Source organism: Natator depressus, chromosome 7, assembly GCF_965152275.1.
Source record: "Natator depressus isolate rNatDep1 chromosome 7, rNatDep2.hap1, whole genome shotgun sequence".
Classification (NCBI taxonomy): Eukaryota; Metazoa; Chordata; order Testudines; family Cheloniidae; genus Natator; species Natator depressus.
Genome location: NC_134240.1, coordinates 45,167,615 through 45,189,223, shown reverse-complemented (window position 1 = coordinate 45,189,223; position 21,609 = coordinate 45,167,615). Strand labels below are relative to the sequence as shown.

At 42.3% G+C, this 21,609-nt stretch overlaps 1 protein-coding gene across 6 annotated transcripts in view; it reads right to left on the bottom strand.

The window, feature by feature from the left end:
* The window catches only part of DOCK3 (dedicator of cytokinesis 3), a 628,721-nt gene that overhangs the window by 238,290 nt on the left and 368,822 nt on the right, over positions 1 to 21,609 (bottom strand). For all 6 annotated transcript variants that reach the window (XM_074958290.1, XM_074958294.1, XM_074958289.1 and 3 more), the window contains exons 8-9: positions 11,342 to 11,383; positions 10,317 to 10,471 (exon numbers count right to left, since the gene is read on the bottom strand). In XM_074958290.1, coding sequence (XP_074814391.1) covers positions 10,317 to 10,471; positions 11,342 to 11,383 — 197 coding nt within the window. The remainder of the gene's footprint in view (positions 1 to 10,316; positions 10,472 to 11,341; positions 11,384 to 21,609) is intronic.

The window sequence follows — 21,609 nt, the reverse complement described above, 5'->3', positions numbered from 1 at the left end:
TCTTCCTCAGTGTGGACAAGGAAGAACGGTGCTGGGATTCCACTAATTCTGGAGATGTGCTGCAGCACTCAGCACTGACTCAGACTGGCACAGTGGCCAATGCCAGGCGCCCCAGAGGGAATGAACAGAACAAGTAATCATCCAATGATCCATTCCCTGTCGTCCATCCCCAGCCTCTGGCAAACAGAGGTTAGGGACACCATTCCTGCCCATCTCGGCTAATAGCCATCGATGGACCTATCCTCCATGAATTTATCTAGTTCTTTTTTGAACCCTGTTATAGTCTTGGCCTTCAGAACATCCTCTGGCAAGGAGTTCCACAGGTTGATTGACTGTGCGTAGTGTGAAGAAATACTTCCTTTTGTTTGTTTTAAACTGCTGCCTATTAATTTCATTTGGTGACCTCTAGTTATTGTGTTATGAGAAGGAGTAAATAACACTTTCTTATTTACTTTCTCCACACCAGTCATGATTTTATAGACCTCAATCATATCTCCCATTAGTCGTCTCTTTTCCACGCTGAAAAGTCCCAGTCTTATTAATCTCTCCTCATACAGAAGCCATGCCTTACCCCTTATAGTTTTTGTTGCCCTTTTCTGAACCTTTTCCAATTCCAATATATCTTTTTTGAGATGGGGCGACCACATCTGCATGCAGTATTCAAGATATGGGCGTACCATGGATTTATATAGAAGCAATATGATATTTTTGTTCTTATTATCTATCCCTTTCTTAATGATTCCCAACATTCTGTTTGCTTTTTTGATTGCTGCTGCACATTGAGTGGATGTTTTCAGAGAACTATCCACAATGACTCCAAGATCTCTTTCTTGAGTGGTAACAGCTAATTTAGACCCCATCATTTTATATGTATAGTTGGGATTGCTTACTCCAGTCTGTTGCTTCTATTTCCCTGGGCCTCTTCCTACCAGGCCCATTTTATCTTCAGCCCTATCTCAGGGCCAGCGTCCTCAGATTTGTTGCTGTCTCCAAGACAGAAAGAAGCACCCTTCTTCACTCCACTGGTCCCAGCCAGGAACTGACCGGCTAAGGCCCTGCAGCTTCTTTTATCCGAGCACGCTGGGCTCTGATTGGTTGCATCCCTGAGGCCTCTCTAGGCAGGCCTGAAGCACCCACCTTCACTGCTCCTTTCCTGTCACTTTGCTGTTTCCTAGGGCATGGTTTAGTATGACTGTGGGGCCTCCTGTAGGGAGCCACAAAAGCTAAGTACACCATGTCACAATGCCTTAGAGCAGTGCAGCTTATTTCCCCTTCCATTCAGGAATAGGTATAGTACTATAAAGCACCTCTATACTGCATCCACAATGGGGATGGGGGCTGTATTGCTTTAACTATTCTGGTATAGTTGAAGTAGTACAACTTGTGTGTTTTAGATATCCCTAGTGCATAGGTTTCCCTATGTGTGAGATACAGACTAATGATTATGGTTTGTCCTTTGCAATTTTTCTTTATTCAGTGGAGTTGTAGTCTGCAATCTGTATCCTTCAAGTTGCAGATTCTTGGTCATGGTTTGTACTTCATGAGGAAAACCTGGTCACTGTAGTGGCCACAGACCTAGTAATGTCATCTACTGAATCCAGTGTGGCTTGCAGGGCCATTTTCCACACAAGCAGTCCCTCTTTTATGATGTCCTTGCTCTGAGCTCAAGAGGGAGCTTGTTGATCAATGGTATCACTCTTTCCTAAGTTAAAAAGTTGTATTTGTCTAGAAGAGCCTGACAGTCACTTGTAGTTGGAACCATGCTGAAGTATGGGATTTTCTCCCTAACAGATCCAATCATTTGGGAACTTTATCTTTTGATGTGTTTTTGGCAGAATGCAGCTTCTCTTGGACATCGAAGACCACTACAGATCTGGGGTCAGAGTGTGAATAGAAGTACTTGAACCCAGAAAGGGGCACCTGGTATCTTGTCTTGATACACTTTGCCATTAGTGCTGTAGTGGCGAGCGCCTACCACAGAGCTCCTGCTAGGTCTAACAGTCCCTCATTTATGGCTGATCCAGAGGCTGATAAAATATCAAACAGATATCTCATTGACTGCTCCAAGAGAAGGAGCTTCAGTCTTGGATCTTTCAATTTTTGAATAAGAATGCAGGAGAGGCAAATCAAGCAACCGTATAGCATTCACCCACACATAACTTGTCTGTAACAAGAATTAGTCCATCACAGGACGAACAAGACTTGAAGCCTGCAGATTTTCAGTCTGCCATCTTGAGGTCCTTGTACGAGGGGGGAGGGGAATCTGTACAAGGGTGGTCTGATTGAAGAAATCTGATCCAGACAGAGGATTATGCTGTCCAAGATGTTAAAACTAAAGGACTGCAGGGTATTCTGAAAATTTTCAGAAGTTAAACAAAAATAGCTCGTGAGAGAGTGCCAGCAGGTGGTACACCACAAGGTTCTTTCTCACTGCTGTAGGCAGTAAGATGGAACTGAGGGAGGGTCACAGCCACTTTGCCCTTTATGTCCTCGCACAATAACCTGGGCTACGCGCGGCCTCAACATACACTGTTAGCCAAAAAAATCTGATCTTCCTTGCATGAAGCATATGCATACCTACAGTAAGAATCACACATATCAAAAGAACACACTTACTGGTGCGAGTGATTAGCCAATGTTTGGGGTCCTACAGTTTGTTTCCATTAGGACAAGAAACTGATGATAGAGTCTGGTGTTTCTTTGATGCAATCCCATTATTTACAAATCCTGTTTCCCTGAACACAACAGGAATCAAACGACGGGAGACAGGTTTTTTGCTCACTGTTCCAAGCCTCTTTCCAGCCAGCACTCTGTCCAAAAAGCGCTCTCAGAGCCACATTTCCAGTGCTTTTCTTAATGACTCATTGGCTTTTCTGCTTCTGTCTCTGTCTGCTTCTGGCAGCTTCTCACTTACAGACACAGCTTCACCAAACAAAGCAACCATCATGCTCACCAGCTTCAACAAGGTTTGTGACTGCCTATATGCTGAAGACATGCTTGCTGGGAACCATCCCACCTTCAGCCTGGGAATGACTAAGAAAATCAGTCTGTTTTCTTAACTGAGAACTGAATGCACAGAAACTTTGCTTGTCTTTACTTTGACTATTTTCCAATAGAAAATAGGTGTAGTGGCTGAGTGGTTAAGGCACTTGACTAGAATCTTGAAGCGCATGGATTAAAGTCTTGCTCAATCCATACTGAAAGGCCACCTCCAGTTCATTCAGCTGCAAAATGGGTACCTGATCCATCCAGTTAGGGCAGTCAGACATGATGCTGGCTGCATCACCCCCTGGTATACTGTTGGCTATGATATTGACATGCCTTAATCACGTCCACCTAGTGAGCCATTGGCTCGGGAATATTTGACTATTTTCCACGGCATAGTGAGAGGGGGAAAAATTTTTATTGCTCGAAAACTAAAAAGATGTTTTTATATCTACTTTAAAAGAAACATTTATCTTTGTTTTCTTTTCTGGTTTAGGGAAGATAATTTCCTGTCTTCAAGCAGTTAAGTGCAGCTCAGCTTCTCATCCCAGTCTTCCTGCACCTCTTCCTTTGGGAAGTTAGGGCAATATTAAAACTGATATTGTTGTCACTACTGATGCTCACTGGTGCATGCTACAACCCCAAGAGCACGATAACAACTGTTTGCATTTCTGAGGCACTTTTGTATGCATTCAGGTATCTCAGAAGCCATTGTACTTTCCTCTTCATGGTCAGCATTATTTTCAGCTTCTTTTGGTTGCCAGTTATACAAAAAGCCTCTTCAGGTCTTTCCCATTTTCCTTTGTGCACCATTCCCACAGATGCTGCCATTCAGGTCCTGATTCAGCAAAGCGTTTAAGCACATGGTTAACAAAGATTGTGGGTAACTTCATCCCTATTCAGCAAAGCACTTAAGCATGAAGTCACATTTAATTCAAAAGGATTTAAGCATATACTTAAATGTTTTCCTGAACTAGGTCATAGAATAATAGGATCATAGGATTGGGAAGGGACCTCGAGAGGTCTTCTAGTCTAGTCCCCTACACCCAAGGCAGGACTGCATTTTATCTAGACCACCCTGTGATAGGATCCCCAGAGTGCAGCCTGGGACTGTGGGACTGCTCTCTCCAGCCTGGGCTGTCTCTCACAATGCTTTGCTAGTGACAAGCAGAAAGCCCCTCCAGGAGCTGTGATCACTCAGCACAACAGCAAGTGGAGCCCCCACATCCAGCTAGATAGCATGAATGCTCCCAGAGCCACTCATGAATCCCACAGAGAAAGGCATCAGAGCCAAATCCCCCCAGCTCCCAGCACTGTACCTCAGGAATACACCATCTTGCACTGCTCAAGACGAGCAGTGTAAATTTATTAATTGGTTCACCACTTCATCAATGGAAAGTGGATATACACTAGCCTTTGTACCCTGAGCAGTTTTGCCACACACTTCAGACAAACTCACTGGTAAAAGATAAACAGTTAAATTTATTGACCACAAAAGATAGATTTTAAATGATAGGCAAAAAGTCTGCGTTAGTTACCAAAAGAAATAAAATATAAGCACGCAGTCTAAACTCTCAATCCTATTATACTGGGCAACAAATAGATTAAGCAGTTTTTCTCACCCCACTGTATATTTCAGTCCTTAATATACAGGTTTGTCCCATAAACCTGGGCAAATCTCCTCTGTTGGAGTCTTGCCTTCTTCTGAGTGTCTTTGTTGCTTGCAGCATAGGTGGGGGAAGGAGAAAGGCCCAGCATGTGGCCACAGTGTCTGTTTTATACCCTCAGTCCATGTGCTTGGAAAACACAAGTCCAGGCATGTCTGGGTGGCCACTGCTGAGTCTCCAGGCAAGGCTGAGCAATTCCCCTGGTGTGGCCTTAGGCAGGTGAGTCATTTAATTGTAGCTCCCTTGCTGGACAATGGCTGTTGATGGGTTGTTTCACACCCCACCAGGGCATTTGTTACTTTCCTTGCTGTTGCCTCTGGGGAACTAATATCTGGCTGAATCCCCAATTTACAGTATGTTTTAGTGACAACCATACAACATAATTCTCATAACTTCATATGCATTAATGATATACATATATGGATAGAAAAATGACTTTCAGCAGATCATAACTTTTCCCCTGATATATTACAAGGCATGCTTTATACGTAAGATCATGATTATATAAAAATGAGGAATATGGGGGTTCCAGGACGCTCCCCCAAGGTATAGACTGTCACACATTCCTGACAGGTGTTTGTCTAACCTGCTCTTAAAACTCTCCAGTGATGGAGATGCCACAACTTCTCTAGGCAATTTATTCTAGTGCTTAATTACCCTGACCATTAGGAAGTTTTTCTTAATGTCCAAGCTAAATTTCCCTTGCTGCAATTTAAGCCCACTGCTTCTTGTCCTGTCCTCAGTGTATAAGGAGAACATTTTATCACCTTCTGTTTTATAACAACCTTTTATGTACTTGAAGATTATCATCATGTCCCCTTTCACTCTTCTCTTCTCCAGACTAAACAAACCCAGTTTTTTCAATCTTTCTTCATAGGTCATGTTATCTAGACCTTTAATCATTTTTGTTGCTTGCCTCTGGACTTTCTCCAATTTCTCCACATATTTCCTGAAATGTGGTGCCCAGAACTGGACACAACACTACAGTTGAGACCTTATCAGCACAGAGTAGAGCAGAAGAATTACTTCTTGTGTCCTGCTTACCACACTCCTGCTAATACATCCAAGGAATTGATTTTTTGCAACAGTGTTACACTGTTCTCTCATATTTAGCTTGTAAGCCACAATGACCCCAAGATCTTTTTCCGCAGCACTCCTTCCTAGACCGTCCTTTCCCATTTTGTATTTGTGCAACTGATTGTTCCTTCCTAAGTGGAGTACTTTGCTTTCCTCTTTATTGAATTTCATCCTATTTACTTCAGACCATCTCTCCAGTTTTTCCAGATCATTTTGAATTTTAATCCTATCATTCAAAGCACCTGCAACCCCTCCCAGCTCAGTATCGCCCGCAAACTTTATTTGTGTACTCTCTCTGGCATTAGTTAAATCACTAATGAAGATATTGAAGAAAACCAGAACCAGAACCAATCCCTGCGGGACCCCACTTGATATGCCCTTCTAGCTTGACCGTGAACCACTGATAACTACTCTCTGGGAACAGGTTTCCAACCAGTTATGCACCCACCTTATAGTAGCTCCATCTAGGTTGTATTTCCCTCATTTGTTTATGAGAAGGTCATGAGAGACAGTATCAAAAGGCTTACTAAAGTCAAGATATATAACGTCTACTACTTTCCTGCATCCACAAGTCTTGTTACCCTGTCAAAGAAAGCTATTAGATTGGTTTGACACGATTTGTTCTTGACAAATCCACGCTCATTGTTATTTACCTTATTATTCTCCAGGCATTTGTAAATTGATTGCTTAATTATTTGTGCCATTATCTTTCCAGGTACTGAAGTTAAGGTGACTGGTCTGTCATTCCCAGGTTGTCCTTATTCCCCTTTTTATTCATTGGCACTATATTTGCCCTTTTCCAGTCCTCTGAAATCCCATTTTCCTCCCATTTTCCATGATTTTTTGAAGATAATTGCTAATAGCTCAAATATCTTCCCAGTCAGCTCCATGAGTATTCTAGGATGTACTTCATCAGACCCTGGCTACTTGAAGACATCTAACTTGTCTAAGTAATTTTAACTTGTTCTTTGCCTATTTTAGCCTCTGATCCTACCCCATTTTCACTGGCGTTCACTATGTTAGAAGTCCAATCGCAAATACACTTTTTGGAGAAAACTGAAACACCAAAAAGTTACTGTTATTGTCTCCCCCCGCCATTGAGTAACAGGCCTATCCTGTCCTCAGTATTCTTCTTGCTTCTAATATATTTGTAAAATGTTTTCTGGTTACCCTTTATGTCTCTAGCTAGTTTAATCTCATTTCATGCCTGGGCCTTTCTAATTTTATACCTACATGCTTGTGCTGTTTATATCAATCCTTTGTGATTTGACCTAGTTTCCACTTCTTGAGGATTCCTTTTTGAGTTTCAGATAATTAAAGATCTCCTGGTTAAGCCAGGGTGGTCTCTTATGTGACAACTTCTCTCCGTCTGAAGCCATTGGAGGCCTTGTACAAGCTTATTTTCTAGTTGCACATCTGTCTTGCCTGTTTCCGATTGCTGCGCTTGAACTCAACAATTTCTGACACTTCAGTTAATTGTTATAGAAACTGAATAGTTTTGTTTGTTTGAAGTATCTAAATGTGCCATTCTCACTCTAAACTTTTGGTGACAGATATTTTTTGTTCTATTCTCTTGAGGAGGACCATGTCTTTGAGTGCTCTGACCAGACCAAAATAAGTATTTTAATAACTCCTATTTCACCAGGAGGGTGGTGAAGCACTGGAGTGGGTTACCTAGGGAGGTGGTGGAATCTCCATCTGTCAAGGTTCCTTCCCCACTCTGAACTCTAGGGTACAGATGTGGGGACCTGCATGAAAACCTCCTAAGCTTACTTTTACCAGCTTAGGTTAAAACTTCCCCAAAGTACAAACTATTTTACCTTTTGCCCTTGAACTTCCACTGCCACCACCAAACATCTGACCGGGTTTATTTTTGAGAAAGCGTTGTTTGGAAACGTCTTTCCCCCCAAAATCCTCCCAACCCTTGCACCCCACTTCCTGGGGAAGGTTTGGTAAAAATCCTCACCAATTTGCATAGGTGACCATAGACCCAAACCCTTGGATCTCAAGAACAATGAAAAAAGCATTCAGTTCTTACAAGAAGAATTTTAATAGAAGAAACAGTAAAAAAGAATCACCTCTGTAAAATCAGGATGGTAAATACCTTACAGGGTAATTAGATTCAAAACATAGAGAATCCCACTAGGCAAAACCTTAAGTTACAAAAAGACACAAAGACAGGAATATACATTCCATTCAGCACAGCTTATTTTCTCAGCCATTTAAAGAAATCATAATCTAACGCATATCTAGCTAGATTACTTACTAAGTTCTAAGACTCCATTCCTGTTCTGTCCCTGGCAAAAGCATCACACAGACAGACTCTTTGTTTCTCCCTCCCTCCAGCTTTTGAAAGTATCTTGTCTCCTCATTGGTCATTTTGGTCAGGTGCCAGCGAGGTTATCCTAGCTTCTTAACCCTTTACAGGTGAAAGGGTTTTTCCTCTGTCCAGGAGGGATTTAAAGGTGTTTACCCTTCCCTTTATATTTATGACACCATCCTTAGAGGTTTTTAAGGCCCAGCTTGACAAAGCCTTGGCTGGGATGATTTAGTTGGGGATTGGTCCTGCTTTGAGCAGGAGATTGGATTGGATGACCTCCTGAGGTCTCTTCCAACTCTAATATTCTATGATTCTATAGAGGGAATCAAACAGCTGACTCAATATCAGGTCAGACTCCCTCCCTACATTCCTTAACAGTGTTCTTTAAGATGCCCAGCTAATTGGTGGCAGACACATTTGTTTAACTATAAAACTTGACTGATTCATTTAGGGTATTCCAATATTTCTCCTTTTTTTAGTACTCTGGAGAGCCCCAAATATTAGTCGTTCTATCCCACAACTTCTTTGGAAGAATAGTTTTTTTCAAAATGAAGCAAAAGGCAGACAGAGCTCTGAAATCTGTTTTTTCCCAGCTTGGGACACATTTAAATCTGTCAAAATGTACAAGACAGTTTTGATCACAGTGGCACAAAATTCCTTTAGGCAAATGTTAAATATCTCTGTCCATGGACCCAGATATAATTTAATCAAAGCTCAAAAGAATGATTTATAAGTGCTGCTTTTTTCAAATGAATTGCAGATGATAGCTTCCTTTTATCCTATAATTAGAATTTAAAAAAGCTTTAGTCTGGAAATCTTTTGTTGTCTCTCTAACCTGTTTTCATCACTTGTTTTTGCTGTGCAGGAGTAAGATGACATCAATAAGAGTTAAGAGTCAAGGACTCCCGGTGGCACTAGACCTTTTCCTGCAACATTTTCTTCAGCATATGGTGTCTCAATGACTTCTCCTGTTAAAGACATATACTAACTGAACTACTCAGATACAAGGCACTTGATGTGGTCATTTTCTGTTAATTTTCATCCTGATATTTCCAAAGGGCACTTATAAGAAGGAAAAAAATAGGACCTATTTCATATCATATTGAAACCTCTAGTACAGTGGTCCCCAAACTTTTGAGGGTTGTGCTTCCCTGGCCTCCCCTGGAGCCAGTGCCAGGAGCTTGGCTGCGGCTTGGGGGTGGGGGGGGGAGAGGAGGAACATGGATGGGGTAAGGGGGCTGAGGCTGGGGCTGCAGTGGCGGGTGGGTCTAGGGCTGGAGCCTTGCCGGGGGTCAAGGCTGGGGTACGAGCAGAGCCACAGGCGGGCCTGTGGTCGGCTTTAGCTCCGCTCCCATCCCCGGGCTGGGAATGGAGCTGCAGCTAGGCCCGCAGCTGGGTTTGTCTCTGCTCCCTCCCCAGCGAGGGGCTGAGGGCGGGGCTGGAGTGGCAGCTGGGCCCCCAGCTGGGTGCAGAGCTGCACCAAGGCTGGGGACAGGGTCAGACACGGGGCTGGGAATGGGGGACATGGCTGGGGGTGGGGTCAGAGCAGAACTGGGGGTGGGGCTGGCTGGCACTCCCGCCCCACCCCCGCCACAACCCCCCGAACGCTGCTCTGCACACCCCTGGGGGGGCGTGCCCCACAATTTGGGGACCTCTGCTCTGGCGGCTGCCTATAACATAATGTACAGTCAAACTGGCCAGAAGAATGGATACCTTCAGCCATATTTATGTATTTATATCTAACTCAGAGTGAGGAACACAAGCTATTATAGTAATTCTAGCATCTCTCCAATCCACTATGATCCTTCTTAGATCACAAGAGAAAGAGAGCTTGATGATCTCAGCCAAGCACCTAAACAAACAGCTGGGCTCCTTTCAAAACTCTCATGCAACATGGCACAAATCGGCATTATCACTTTTTACGGAGTAACAACTTTCACTCTGCACAAGACCTGGACTACATTAAGGTTAAGCTTTAGGACTGATCTGGAAGTTTGTACAATGACTGCCCATGCTATGCCTACTGTTAGTCAATGCTCTGAGTCACCCACTTTCATGAGAACTATACTTCTCACACAAAAAACACCATACTTCGATATTTTGGTGTATGCATCACAAAACTGCCAGTCACTGAATTCATCTATCAAAATTCCTCATGACAAGGGTGAGAGGAGATAGTTCAGACATTTTTCTCCAAGCTTTGTATTCTTTGAATATTTGTATTCCACATGTGATGAAAAGCAAACAAGAGGTTGATATTGTCCTACCTGATCTGCTTGCCCTCTCGAACATCATACAAAGAAAAGAAGACATCTGTGTCTTCCCCAATAGTATTATAGGTGAAGCTCTTTAGACTGATGAAGAAGTGGTGAGGCACTGGCATACGGCAAGCCTCCCCATGACGCTGACGAATTGTATCCACCTGATTTTTAAAAATCAAAAACAAGTATTATTTTCTTCACAAATAAGGTGTACATAACTCACATGGCAGAGTCATAACTCAGTTCTTCCTTCTCCATGGAGTAGAAGTTTAGCCTCATGAATTAGGTGCTACATCAGAGACATATGGCAGATGTGTTTTCAGTTTTTCTAGTTTTAACTTATATATTTGGTTTTCATTGCAGTGGTTTTGGAAACAGCGATAAGAAGATGTGTGGTGTTACTAATCTGAAATCAACTTATCTAACCATCAAACAGACTACATCAGTTCTGTTTCTCAGCCAGTGCTCCTGATTCCAGAAAGTACAATTCTTGTTGACTCACACTGTTAGCAGGTATTAGAATTCCGAAAAAATTGCTTCAGAAACTGCTTCTTGCTGACTTTTTATAATAGTTGCAGCTCATTAACCACCCTGGAGATGAGAGATGTGGAACTGGTTATGTGAGATTGTGGGGAGGGAGGGATTTGAGGTCTAAAATAGAGAGATCTCTTTTAGGAAACTCTAGGAACAATTTAGGGAGAAAGCTTAGGCTGCGGGGTTTATCTTTTATTATCGATATTTGAGTAACCAAAAGAGCCAAATACCAAGAAGGGTGTACATTTGGGCCTAATACCAATGACATCATTTATACCAGTGGAAAGCATATATAAAATACTACCATTCTGATTTGATAGTGTTTTATTTCTATTTTGCACTGGTGTAAATAAAAACACTATGTGCAGGTCAACAATCAATTTGAGCCAATTCTGATCAGTCAGTCTGTGATTTGCATTATTTCTTTACATTCAGATACATTATCAGAGATTTCAAAGAAAAAAAGACATCATGCTAGGGTTTTGCAGCCATCTTACCTGTGTTGTGCTTTGCTGGACACTGTGCCTACTTGATAAATGCTGTGGAGGAAAAAAGAATAAAAATATAAATTGATTATTACAGGAGAAACGTTTGCATTCACTTTATACAGCATTGGACGACTATTTTTAAAAATTAATTTTCAACCCTAAAATCCTCCTGTCTGTACTCTTTTCTCTCTATGTATTCCTCTAATTGTTACTGTGTCCTTTATCATAAACATGCTAGACATTTCTGAGATCACAGCAAACTGATTTTTCAGTTTACTTTCGTAATTCAGAATGATTTTCTTTTATTTGTGTTATTCATTAAGACATACACCAATACTACTAGCTTTATCTGAAAACCCTTTTATACCTAACCGAGATAATTTACGGGTGGTGTTGCCTTAACTTTGAGTGTAAAAGGCTCTCACAGACTTGATAGCATTTAAAACTGTCTTTGTATGTCATTTAAAAAAGGCCCTTTTTCTTTTTCTTACACTGGGTAATTTAAGGTATCCAAATGCAGGAGTACCCTACTGTTATTAATCCCCATCTAGTATGTGTTATCCTAAGGACAGATACAGTTGTTTAATCATCCACAGAGATGGAAGTCTAGAAAGAAGGTGATTTTGTTTGATACTTTCCGTGTTCAAATTTTGCACAGATCTGGACTATGTGATACAAAATGAAATTCCAGTAAACATCTGAAGACATTTTCACTAATATCAAATAGTCAACACCTGTACAAAAACATTTGTAGTAAGAGCAACATCCGATGAAGTGAGCTGTAGCTCACAAAAGCTTATGCTCAAATAAATTTGTTAGTCTCTAAAGTGCCACAAGTACTCCTTTTCTTTTATCTCTGAAACTGTAACTCAAAGGATGATCCTGTTTTTCATGCTAAACGGTAACATTATAATCAGAAAATGGACGGCAAGTCTCTAACTGTGCCTGTTTAATCTCCAGAGATTTAAATATTAATCTGAATCTAAACTGAGGTTTCAAAGGTTTGTTTTTTTAATGTCTTGTTAATGATTTTGCCATGCCTTGTTATGTACATTCATTTAAACTTTAGTATTTAAAAAATGAAATATCTTGTCAACATGATCAACAGAATAGTTTACGTCCTTTTCCCTCTCTTCTTACCCTACCCTTTTCAGACATGTTTAAGATATTGTTGTTCTGACAAACCCGAACACGCTACCCAGCAGGACCTGCATGATTTGTTGTCAACATGGCAGCAGTTGCAGGAACAGAAATTCAACAAACCAAGAGCTTCAGCAACAGCATCTCCAAACCATGGCATTCTTATGAGTCTTGCAGTCAGAAAAAATGAATAAAAACAGAGGAAAAAGGCCATTTTATTTTGGGGATTGAAATATATTCTATATAAAAGAATAAGCTCTACAAGGGACTGAAATTAAATAATACAACTGGAGGTCAATGAATCTGCATTTTAACAGTAGTGGGCTGAATATCCTTTTTGCATCTTTGGCTGGCCAGGAGACTGGATTTCATGACAGTCCATACTTTTGATGCTTCAGGGCTCCACTAATGCAATACTCTCTACTTTCGGCTGACCCTGACAGGCATCCAGAAACAATACAGATTTAATGTGTGCTTGCCACTGCAAGTGAATGGCTTTAATCCATGGGCAAGGAGATGAGAGTTTTGTTGTTACTTCCTGAAAAAATGGATATACTTCTAAATCTATGCAGTCAGGCAAAGGTACAATGGGGTTATAAGTATAAGCCTCAGATAGCTCTGAGGAAGAACACTGTTCAGCCAGTGGGCCACTGTACTGATGATCTGATAGGACACAGGAATGACCTACAAAAAAAGTGCAAATGACTAAGCCACTGCTGCATGCCTCAGATGCACTAAGAGGCACAAGAGGTTAAATCCATAAAGGGATTTAGGCACCTAAGTGTCTGCTGGTAAAATCCCCTTAAACCTGCCACTGGGCACGTGCACAGCAATCTCAGTCCTGTGCCCAGTTGGGATCCTCAAACTAGGCATTCTCTCTCCTATCTTGCTTGCAGGGACTGATCTGGCAGGCATTCTCAGAGGTCGCCTAACAGATCAGATCCCACGCAAAACTTATCTAGAGGAGGTGGTGGTGGTGATGTTGCTTCCACCTTATAACGTTTGGCCCAATGGTTAGAGCATGCCCCACAGACATAGGAGACCTGGGCTCAACTGCCCCCCCTCCACCCCAGATAGTCTAGGCTGGGTCTCTCTCCAGCTCTCCTATAGAAGCCACTCTACTCTGTATAAATAATTAAGTATTTATTGGGCCAGAGAAAGAGTAAGAATGACTCTTTAACCCAGTGGCTAGGGCATTCACCCAGTATGTGGGAGACCTAAGTTTGAGTCTCCCTTCCAATCTTGTCCCACAACCCAGGTGAATGATTTAACTACTGGGCTAAAAAGGGCAGCCCCACCACCTTCTTTTTGCAAGAAAGGACTTAGGTATCTAACTCCAGGAGAGGGTTCATGGCTGTGAATCTCAAACAAAAATAGGCATTTCCCTCAGACCTGGACTTAGGCGCCTAACTTCCTTTGAGGGGCAGGGCTTAGGTCATACCACTGCTTAGGTCTTCAGCATTTCATATTAGTTCGTTTAGACAGCTCCCCACTCAACTTGCTGGCATTTGTGGATCCCATTCTTAGGTACTTAACTCTCCCCAGGAGTTATACAGGGTACCTGGTTCAGTGTTACAAATTCCATTAGATAGCGGGATGACTAAAATTTAGGCACTGCAATGCTTAGCCGCTTAGCCTAAGTCCTCTTTTAGGATCTAGCCCAAGGCCTTTTATCTTCTTTAACCACCAGAGAATTGAAGCAATAGCCTACTAATGCACACCCACTACTATTTCTGACTCACCATAGCTTACTGCTACATTATAATGACTAATAGGGCTATTAGAGTATTGTTTATTAATCTTATACTTCATTATTTTTGAACACCCTTCCTAAAGTTTTGTGGGGGGTTTTATGCAGTGTATCCTTCAACCGTGAAAAATGATAGTTTCAATCCTCATTTTGAATGTATTTATTGTTTGTTTATTTTTTTAACCCACTCTCTCTTTTAAAAAGTTGTTCTCTGAACTGTTTGTATCCTCTTCTCCTCCTCCCACTCCATCCCTACCCCCAGAAGTAGGGAACAGGTGTTTTCAGTGAGTTTCAATAATGAGGTGTCAATGTGCCTATAGGGAGTTTGGTATACGACTATGGAATCATCAAAAAAGTCCAAACAGCACATTAAAATTTGCATTTGGACTAACAGTGTTCCTACCTATACACTACAAATATTTTGTACTCAGCTGTCAGAACTGTCTCTCCCCACCATCAAACTCACAGATCACCATCGCACACAGATGACCTGCAAAAATTGACATGAAATGGAAGATGGCTAGAATTTGGCACACAATATCCTTATCTGAGTCTCACTTCTATAAAACATTTTTAATCTTATGTTGTGGCTGTGATGGAGGCAAAGATGAGGTTTTTTGCCTCCCTCAGGGCATCTACAAAGCCCCAGTCAGTAGCGTTCTACGTGATGAGCATCCACACTGTGTCTACTTGCATGCAAAGTCAAAATGCTTCACATTGTGGGGAATTTTTAGTGTGTACAAGCCATTTTCATTTCTATTATATATTTACAAATATTTTTTAAAAAGCTTAGAGAGGTTTCCAGTTCTGTATAACAGCTGTATAAAAGCGCCAAGCTCAACTCTCTTTGAACTCCTAATGTATCTTGCTGTTTTGACATCAAATGCTATGTTCGATGCAAGTCTATTTCTAGTTTCTCTCCACTTCAAAACTCCCCTCAAAACTAGTGTATTTGTAAGAAATCCTGATATATTACTTGTCTTAATTTAAAAATAAAATAGTTCAATTTAAAGACAAACAGCTGAGGCCTGGAAGAAACATGGGCAGTAGCTCTGTTGTCTGCCCATCTACAGCACTCACCCTGTAGGCACTTCAGAATGATGCATAAAAAAATGACCAATTAATCAAAAGGAAGGCTAAACAAATGTTTACAGGCTAGATTTAAACCCTTCTAAAGATCTGCAGATATCTCCAGAGAGGTGTGTCCTGTTTATTTCTTTCCTGTGCCCATTCTTGCTAAATAAGTGTCCCACTGTTACTGCTGTGTTGCTGGGCCTATACCACTGACCGATGTGGATTAAATCCAGTGGCAATTCCAACTGCAAGTTGATTTACAGGAAGCCCCGTGGAATAGTTTAACAACTCAGAATACATTTCCGCACAATGTTATACAGGTTAAAAATGATGTACATACCAACAAATACTATTCAACTTATACCATTTTTTAAAAAATCATTCACATTTTCATATGGAAAGGGTAATTTGTTTTTCTTAAAAAACATCATCAATTTTAGATAAATTTTGTTCATGTTAAGGCACATTGTTCAGCTTCATAATCAGTAACCTGAAGGAGAAAAATTCACAAGGCCTAAGATAAAGTGATTCTGACAAGAGAGGAGATGAAAAAGAAAAGTTATTCACCTGTATAATAACTGGAGTTTATTTTCGATGTGGGGTTCCCTATCTGTATTCTATTAGAAGTGTGCATGTACTCCACGTGCCCAAGACTGGAAAATTTCTGCTACTAGACTCCATTGGTCCACAGCTGCACTCTTCTCCTTGTGCTCTGACCTGAGGGCATAAGGGGCAGTGTGGACTGACTGCCTCTCTTGTTCCCTTTCTACTACAAATAACCATAGGCCAGGGCTCTGCAGTAGAGGGGAAGGAAGGTGGATACTGGAATACAGATAGGGACCACGTATCTCAAAGAACTCCAGTTATTGTTCAAGGTAAGTAACCTTTCTTCTTCGAGTGACGGTCCCTATGTGTATCCACTCAAGGTGACTCACAAACAGTATTCGTTGAGGAGGATAGGTTGGTCTGCATCTGCTCTACACCACTTGGAGGACTGCTCTGCTGACTACGTAGAAGATTGTACAAGAGCATAATGGTTCACAAAAGTGTGAACAGAGCTGCTCTACAGATCTCCAGGAGAGGGACATCTTGAAGTGAAGCAACAGATGCACCCTGGGCTCTGGTCAAGTGGGCCCTCATATCTTGCGGCAGATGGGCTGCCATTAACTCGTAACAAAGGATGGTGCAACCCAAAATACATTTGAAAAATCTCTGTGAAGAGACCGCTTGCCCTCTCATATGTACCATAAAAGAGACAACAGTTCAGGAGATTTCCTGAAGGGTTTTGTCTTCTGAAGATAGAATGACAAGGGTCATCATGCATCCAGAGAGTGTAGTTTCTTGTCTTCTCTGGTGGCATGTAGTTTTGGATAGAAGACAGGTAAATGGATGACCTGGTTTAGATAAGGTTACTTTGCCTCATGAAATTGCCATTGTAGTTTTGGATAGAAGACAGGTAAATGGATGACCTGGTTTAGATAAGGTTACAAAGTCTCATGAAATTGCCATCGAGTGGGAGGCTGTATCTGCTGCATCTATTAATGCCTGGGGGCTGATCTACAATTTACTTCATCAATAACTGCTTGGAAATGAGGTCTATCCTCTTGGCGGAATTTGTTGGTGAATTCTGAGAATGTATTGCAATCAATAAAATCATATTTCAACATTAAAGTTTGGTAGTTTGCTATGCAGAACTGTAAGCTTGCCAAAGTGAAGTTCTTTCTCAAAAACAGTCTAAAAATTTGGCCTCCTTATAAGAAGGTGTAGAGTTAGTGTGGTTTTGCTTGTTCCTTTCACTGACAGCTTGCACCATGAAAGAGTTCAGAGCACAGTGTGAGAATAAGTATTCTGCTCCCTTAGAAGGCACAAAGTATTTCTTCTCTGTTCTCTTTGAAGTGGGAGCACAATTGACTGGAGTATGCCAGACCATCTTTAACTGCAAGGCCTCATTAATTGTCACCTTTCTAGGACATGTACTCTGGAAGATGTACAGTAGCTTATGAGGGGTGTCCTGTACTTCCTCCAGGGGGATCTGTAACTGTAACCCTCCTCAGAAGATCCGGGAACTATCTGTAGACGTCAGGCGGTGATGGTGAGCCAGGTGCAACCATCTGGGGATGACGATGATAACCCTGCCAGGACAGGTGGTCCCGCCTGGTCTGGTTGCTCTTCTTCCTTAGATTGATCCTGAGTGGGTTGAGACTCTTCCCTGAGATGGGAAGCCTGTCATGACTCCCCTTATGATTTTATAGTTTTGGGATGTCTCATATGGATGGCAGGAGCTCCAGCAAGGCCAGTGTTAGGAGTCATAGGGAAAATAGGGCAGTCCCATGGAGCAGGATGCCACTGGACCGAAAGTGTGCAGTCCCTACTTTGTGAGAAGGAAGGTGTCCATGAGATCCCAGCACCTCTACTGGGGCTGACCCCTGGTCTTGACAGGGATGGTGAAGATCTCACACTGATACGGGACTTATCAGAGGAAAAGGGGGCTTTTATGTTGATGAGCAGTACCATTGGTATGGGAAGTCAGATGATTGATGGTACTGGTGAGTGGCCAACTGACAGTGTGGGTACTTCCCTGATTAGTAATGGAACTGACAGTACTGGTGATTCCGGATCCATGTCAACAGCAATGTCCTCCACGGAAGCATATATAACCCCTGAAACAAGAGTGGACCAGGCTTTTTTCCCTCAGCAGCACCAGTGGTGCTGCCTTTACTACGGTTCTATTTAGTACTGATGACTCCTTCTCTCTCCACGTTGGTACCAATGGTGTAGGAGGCCTTGCTTTCACATTGGTACCAATAGTGTCCACAGCCTTCTTTCTCTCACTGATACCAAGGATGGCCCTGATTCTTTAGCTAAGGCCAGTTTTGAGATGCTCTTGCCTTTGTTACCGGGAAACCAGTACAGTGCTCATTGTAAGTTCCTGACACTCCCATACTAGGGCATGGAGTCTCACCCAATTTAGACAGTTTTGGAGAGGAGGTCCTCTTTTTGGATAAGGACTTGGAGGGGTTCTCTCACGTTTCTTCTGAGAGTGCTTGCTCTTACCCTCCTCATGCCTTTGTTTGGCAGAGTCCTTAGCCCTGCTCGAGTGATCCCTGGAGCCAGAGATCACTATGCTTTGAGGAACACTTGGTGTTTCTGCCTGATGCACGGGGGGGTCTGACAGGCCACAACTGGACTAGGGCCTCATAGCCTGTATTTATGATCTTGATGGGTTCAGCTCAGAAAGGACCAGTAGGAATATGGGTTTCCCCATGTAATAGAAGCACGTCATGGTTGCTACTGACTAGGAAAGCCCAGCCATTCAGATCTTAAATCCTGGGATCCTGGATATACTGGGCACTGCATACAGGTGAATGTTAGGGTGAGAGAAACTCTCAAGACTACTAAACTACACTAACTATAAAAATGATCTAAAAACAGATTTTAAAAACTATTTACAGTTATCTACAAGTTTTGAATCAGAAAGCTAGCTAACGCTTTGGACACTGAAGAGGTTCCACCTCAAACCATGGGTGATAGAAAGGAACTGAAAGGGACTCCACACTGTCACTTATGCCCTCAGTTCAGAAAACTGCAGGTGCAGACCAACTGACACTGCTAGAAAATGTCTTCTGGTCTCAGACACATGGAGTACATGCGCACCTGGAGTGGAATATACATAGGGACCATCACTGGAAGAAGAACAATGAAACACCATACAGTAACTCCTCACTTAACGTTGTCCTGGTTAACCTTTCATTATTAGGTTGCTGATGTATTAGAGAACATACTCCTTTAAAGTCCTGCAATGTTCTCTTATAATATTGTTTGGCTCTCCCCACTCCACCTTCCCAGCATTCCAGCTGGGGAACGGGCAAGCCCCCGTGTCCCGACCCTGCTACACCTCTGCCTCAACCAAGCTTCACAATCATCATTGGTGAGTGCAATATTAAATTGTTTGTTTAAAATTATTTAAAACTTATACTGTATATGTATATAAAACAATACAGATGTATGAACTGACTAAGGGCCAAGTCCTGATCCCAACACATCACATGAGCTGCAAGCTGTGCTCTGGGAAGTTCCTTCAGAGCCAAGGTGGGAGAAGGAATCATTTACTCTGGACTATTTTGTGGTAGTGGAGTTGCTCTCTGGCTGCTACTCCAGCCTTATGGCTAGAATAAACTATGAGCAATTTGCTACAAATTTAGGTCAAGGGGAATGGCCAATGGATCCACGTACTAGCAGATTCACTGCTCTTTCTCTTAAATACCTGCTGTGCAGGAATGTGCAGGGCATCCTTACAGAATGTGGAGTGCAGAAGGTGCACATCCCCTAACTCAGCGGTCTTCTTTTAAGGGTCGCACCCCACCTTACCCAGGGTCATTCTCCCCGCCCCCCCAGCTTTCCCTGAGCTGGTGCGAGGACGCTGTGGGAGGGGAAGGATGTGGCCAGAGGCAGGAGAGTAGCCACAGCCAGGCTGTGGTGGAGGCCACCAGCTGGGTCCGCAGCCAGGTGCAGATCCATTCCCGACCTTGCCCCCAGCGTCAGCCCCGGGCCAGGAATGGAGCCACGTCCAGCGGCCGGACCAGGGCAGAGCTGGGGGCATAGGAACCGGAACGAGGGGTAATGGGGGTGCTGCCGCACACCCTCACTTGAAATAGTTTCCATTAAATACAGGGTTTACAGTTTGGTGTAATGGGTCTCAGCAGCCCAACTATAAAAATTGTTCCGGCACCCCTGGCTGGGGGCAGAGATGGGCTGAGTGGTGCTCCCTCCCCTTCCCTGTGGGGGCTGGCATGGGGCCCCACTGAAGCCCCCTGGTCGGTCCTCCTTGCCCCCCTAGGGGGACCCGCCCCACACATTGGAGTCCTCTGTCCTAAGTTCTACCCTCTGCGCGGCTGAACCATATTAGTTTTACTACAAGCGTCTTACACTGTCACAAGAGGAGGAGGCAGGCTTTGCCTAAGACGGGTGTAAATAACCTCCAAGTTAATCAGGATATCAAAAAGCTTAATTTATAACCTGAGACACTAGTGTGCTGGAGCAAGGCCACTCAAATTTCACTGTACCAGAAGACTCAAGTGTTGGATTTTTAACCTCGAAAACTCCCACTGGAACTTTCACATTGTAACTGAATCAATGTCTCTGCCAGGACAATAGAACCTTAGTTACATTAATTAATTTAAACATTCATTATGTCACAAATATTCAAATTAAGCAAGATACTTTGAATGAAGTGCAAGGAAATCAAGCAAGTCATAAAGTTAAAATCTGTATGAGGTGTTTTCTGAGTCATGTAAGGTTTGATATGAAGCCTGTACTAATACTTTTTAATACAGGGCACAGAGACCCTGTACAGTCTCTGGCAAATGAGAAGTTAATCGTAAAAAACAGTGATGCATAATGGAAAGCCTCAATATTTCCCTTGCATGGAGAAATGGACTTACAAACTATGACGACACTTTGAAAAGGGTGGCACAGACAAATCTTTACAGATTTTAAGTTTCTGAAAACATATTGTCTTTATTTCTTTCCATGTATGAACAACAATCTACCGTTACATGATGAAATCTCTGTATGACACTTATGCATCCGATGAAGTGAGCTGTAGCTCACGAAAGCTCATGCTCAAATAAATTGGTTAGTCTCTAAGGTGCCACAAGTACTCCTTTTCCAGTTGACAATGTCTTCATTCATAGAATGCTCAGTGGACTATCCCCTCTTCTCCTTTGCTTCTTGCTTTCTTCTTTTCTTGCTGCCAATTCATTCCTTCTTTCTGGGAACTGATCCTCTATTCGTTGGACTAACTGTATATTTTTATAGTTCTAAAATCTAAATTTAAGTACGGTAAATCTAAAAGCCATTGAAAACTTTAAATTGGGAAATAAAAATATTTGCCTGAGATAGCTTATCCCTGGCACTCATAAAAATAGTTATGACAAACATTTACTATTTTCTTTGGAATGTACTCGATTGCATTTTAGGTATTTTCAAATATTTTACTAGGGTGAGGGGCTCCCCTGACAGAGAATATCTTTTGCTTTGTGTTTGTATAGCACCTACTACAATTGAGTCCTGGTCCATGACTAGGGCTTCTAGGTGCTACAGTAATACAAATAATAAATAATAGTAATGTCTTCACCAACCCCCTTTCAAATTACACAAGCAGCTCCTGATATTACAGCTTAGCAAAGGGATATTATTTAGGGGTTCTCCCTTCCAGACCTACTGTTCAACTTGTCATCCTTGGACCGAGGTTGGACCCCACTATTCAGGATATTAACATTTGAGAAGTTTAATTCTCTTATTAGTCACTTTA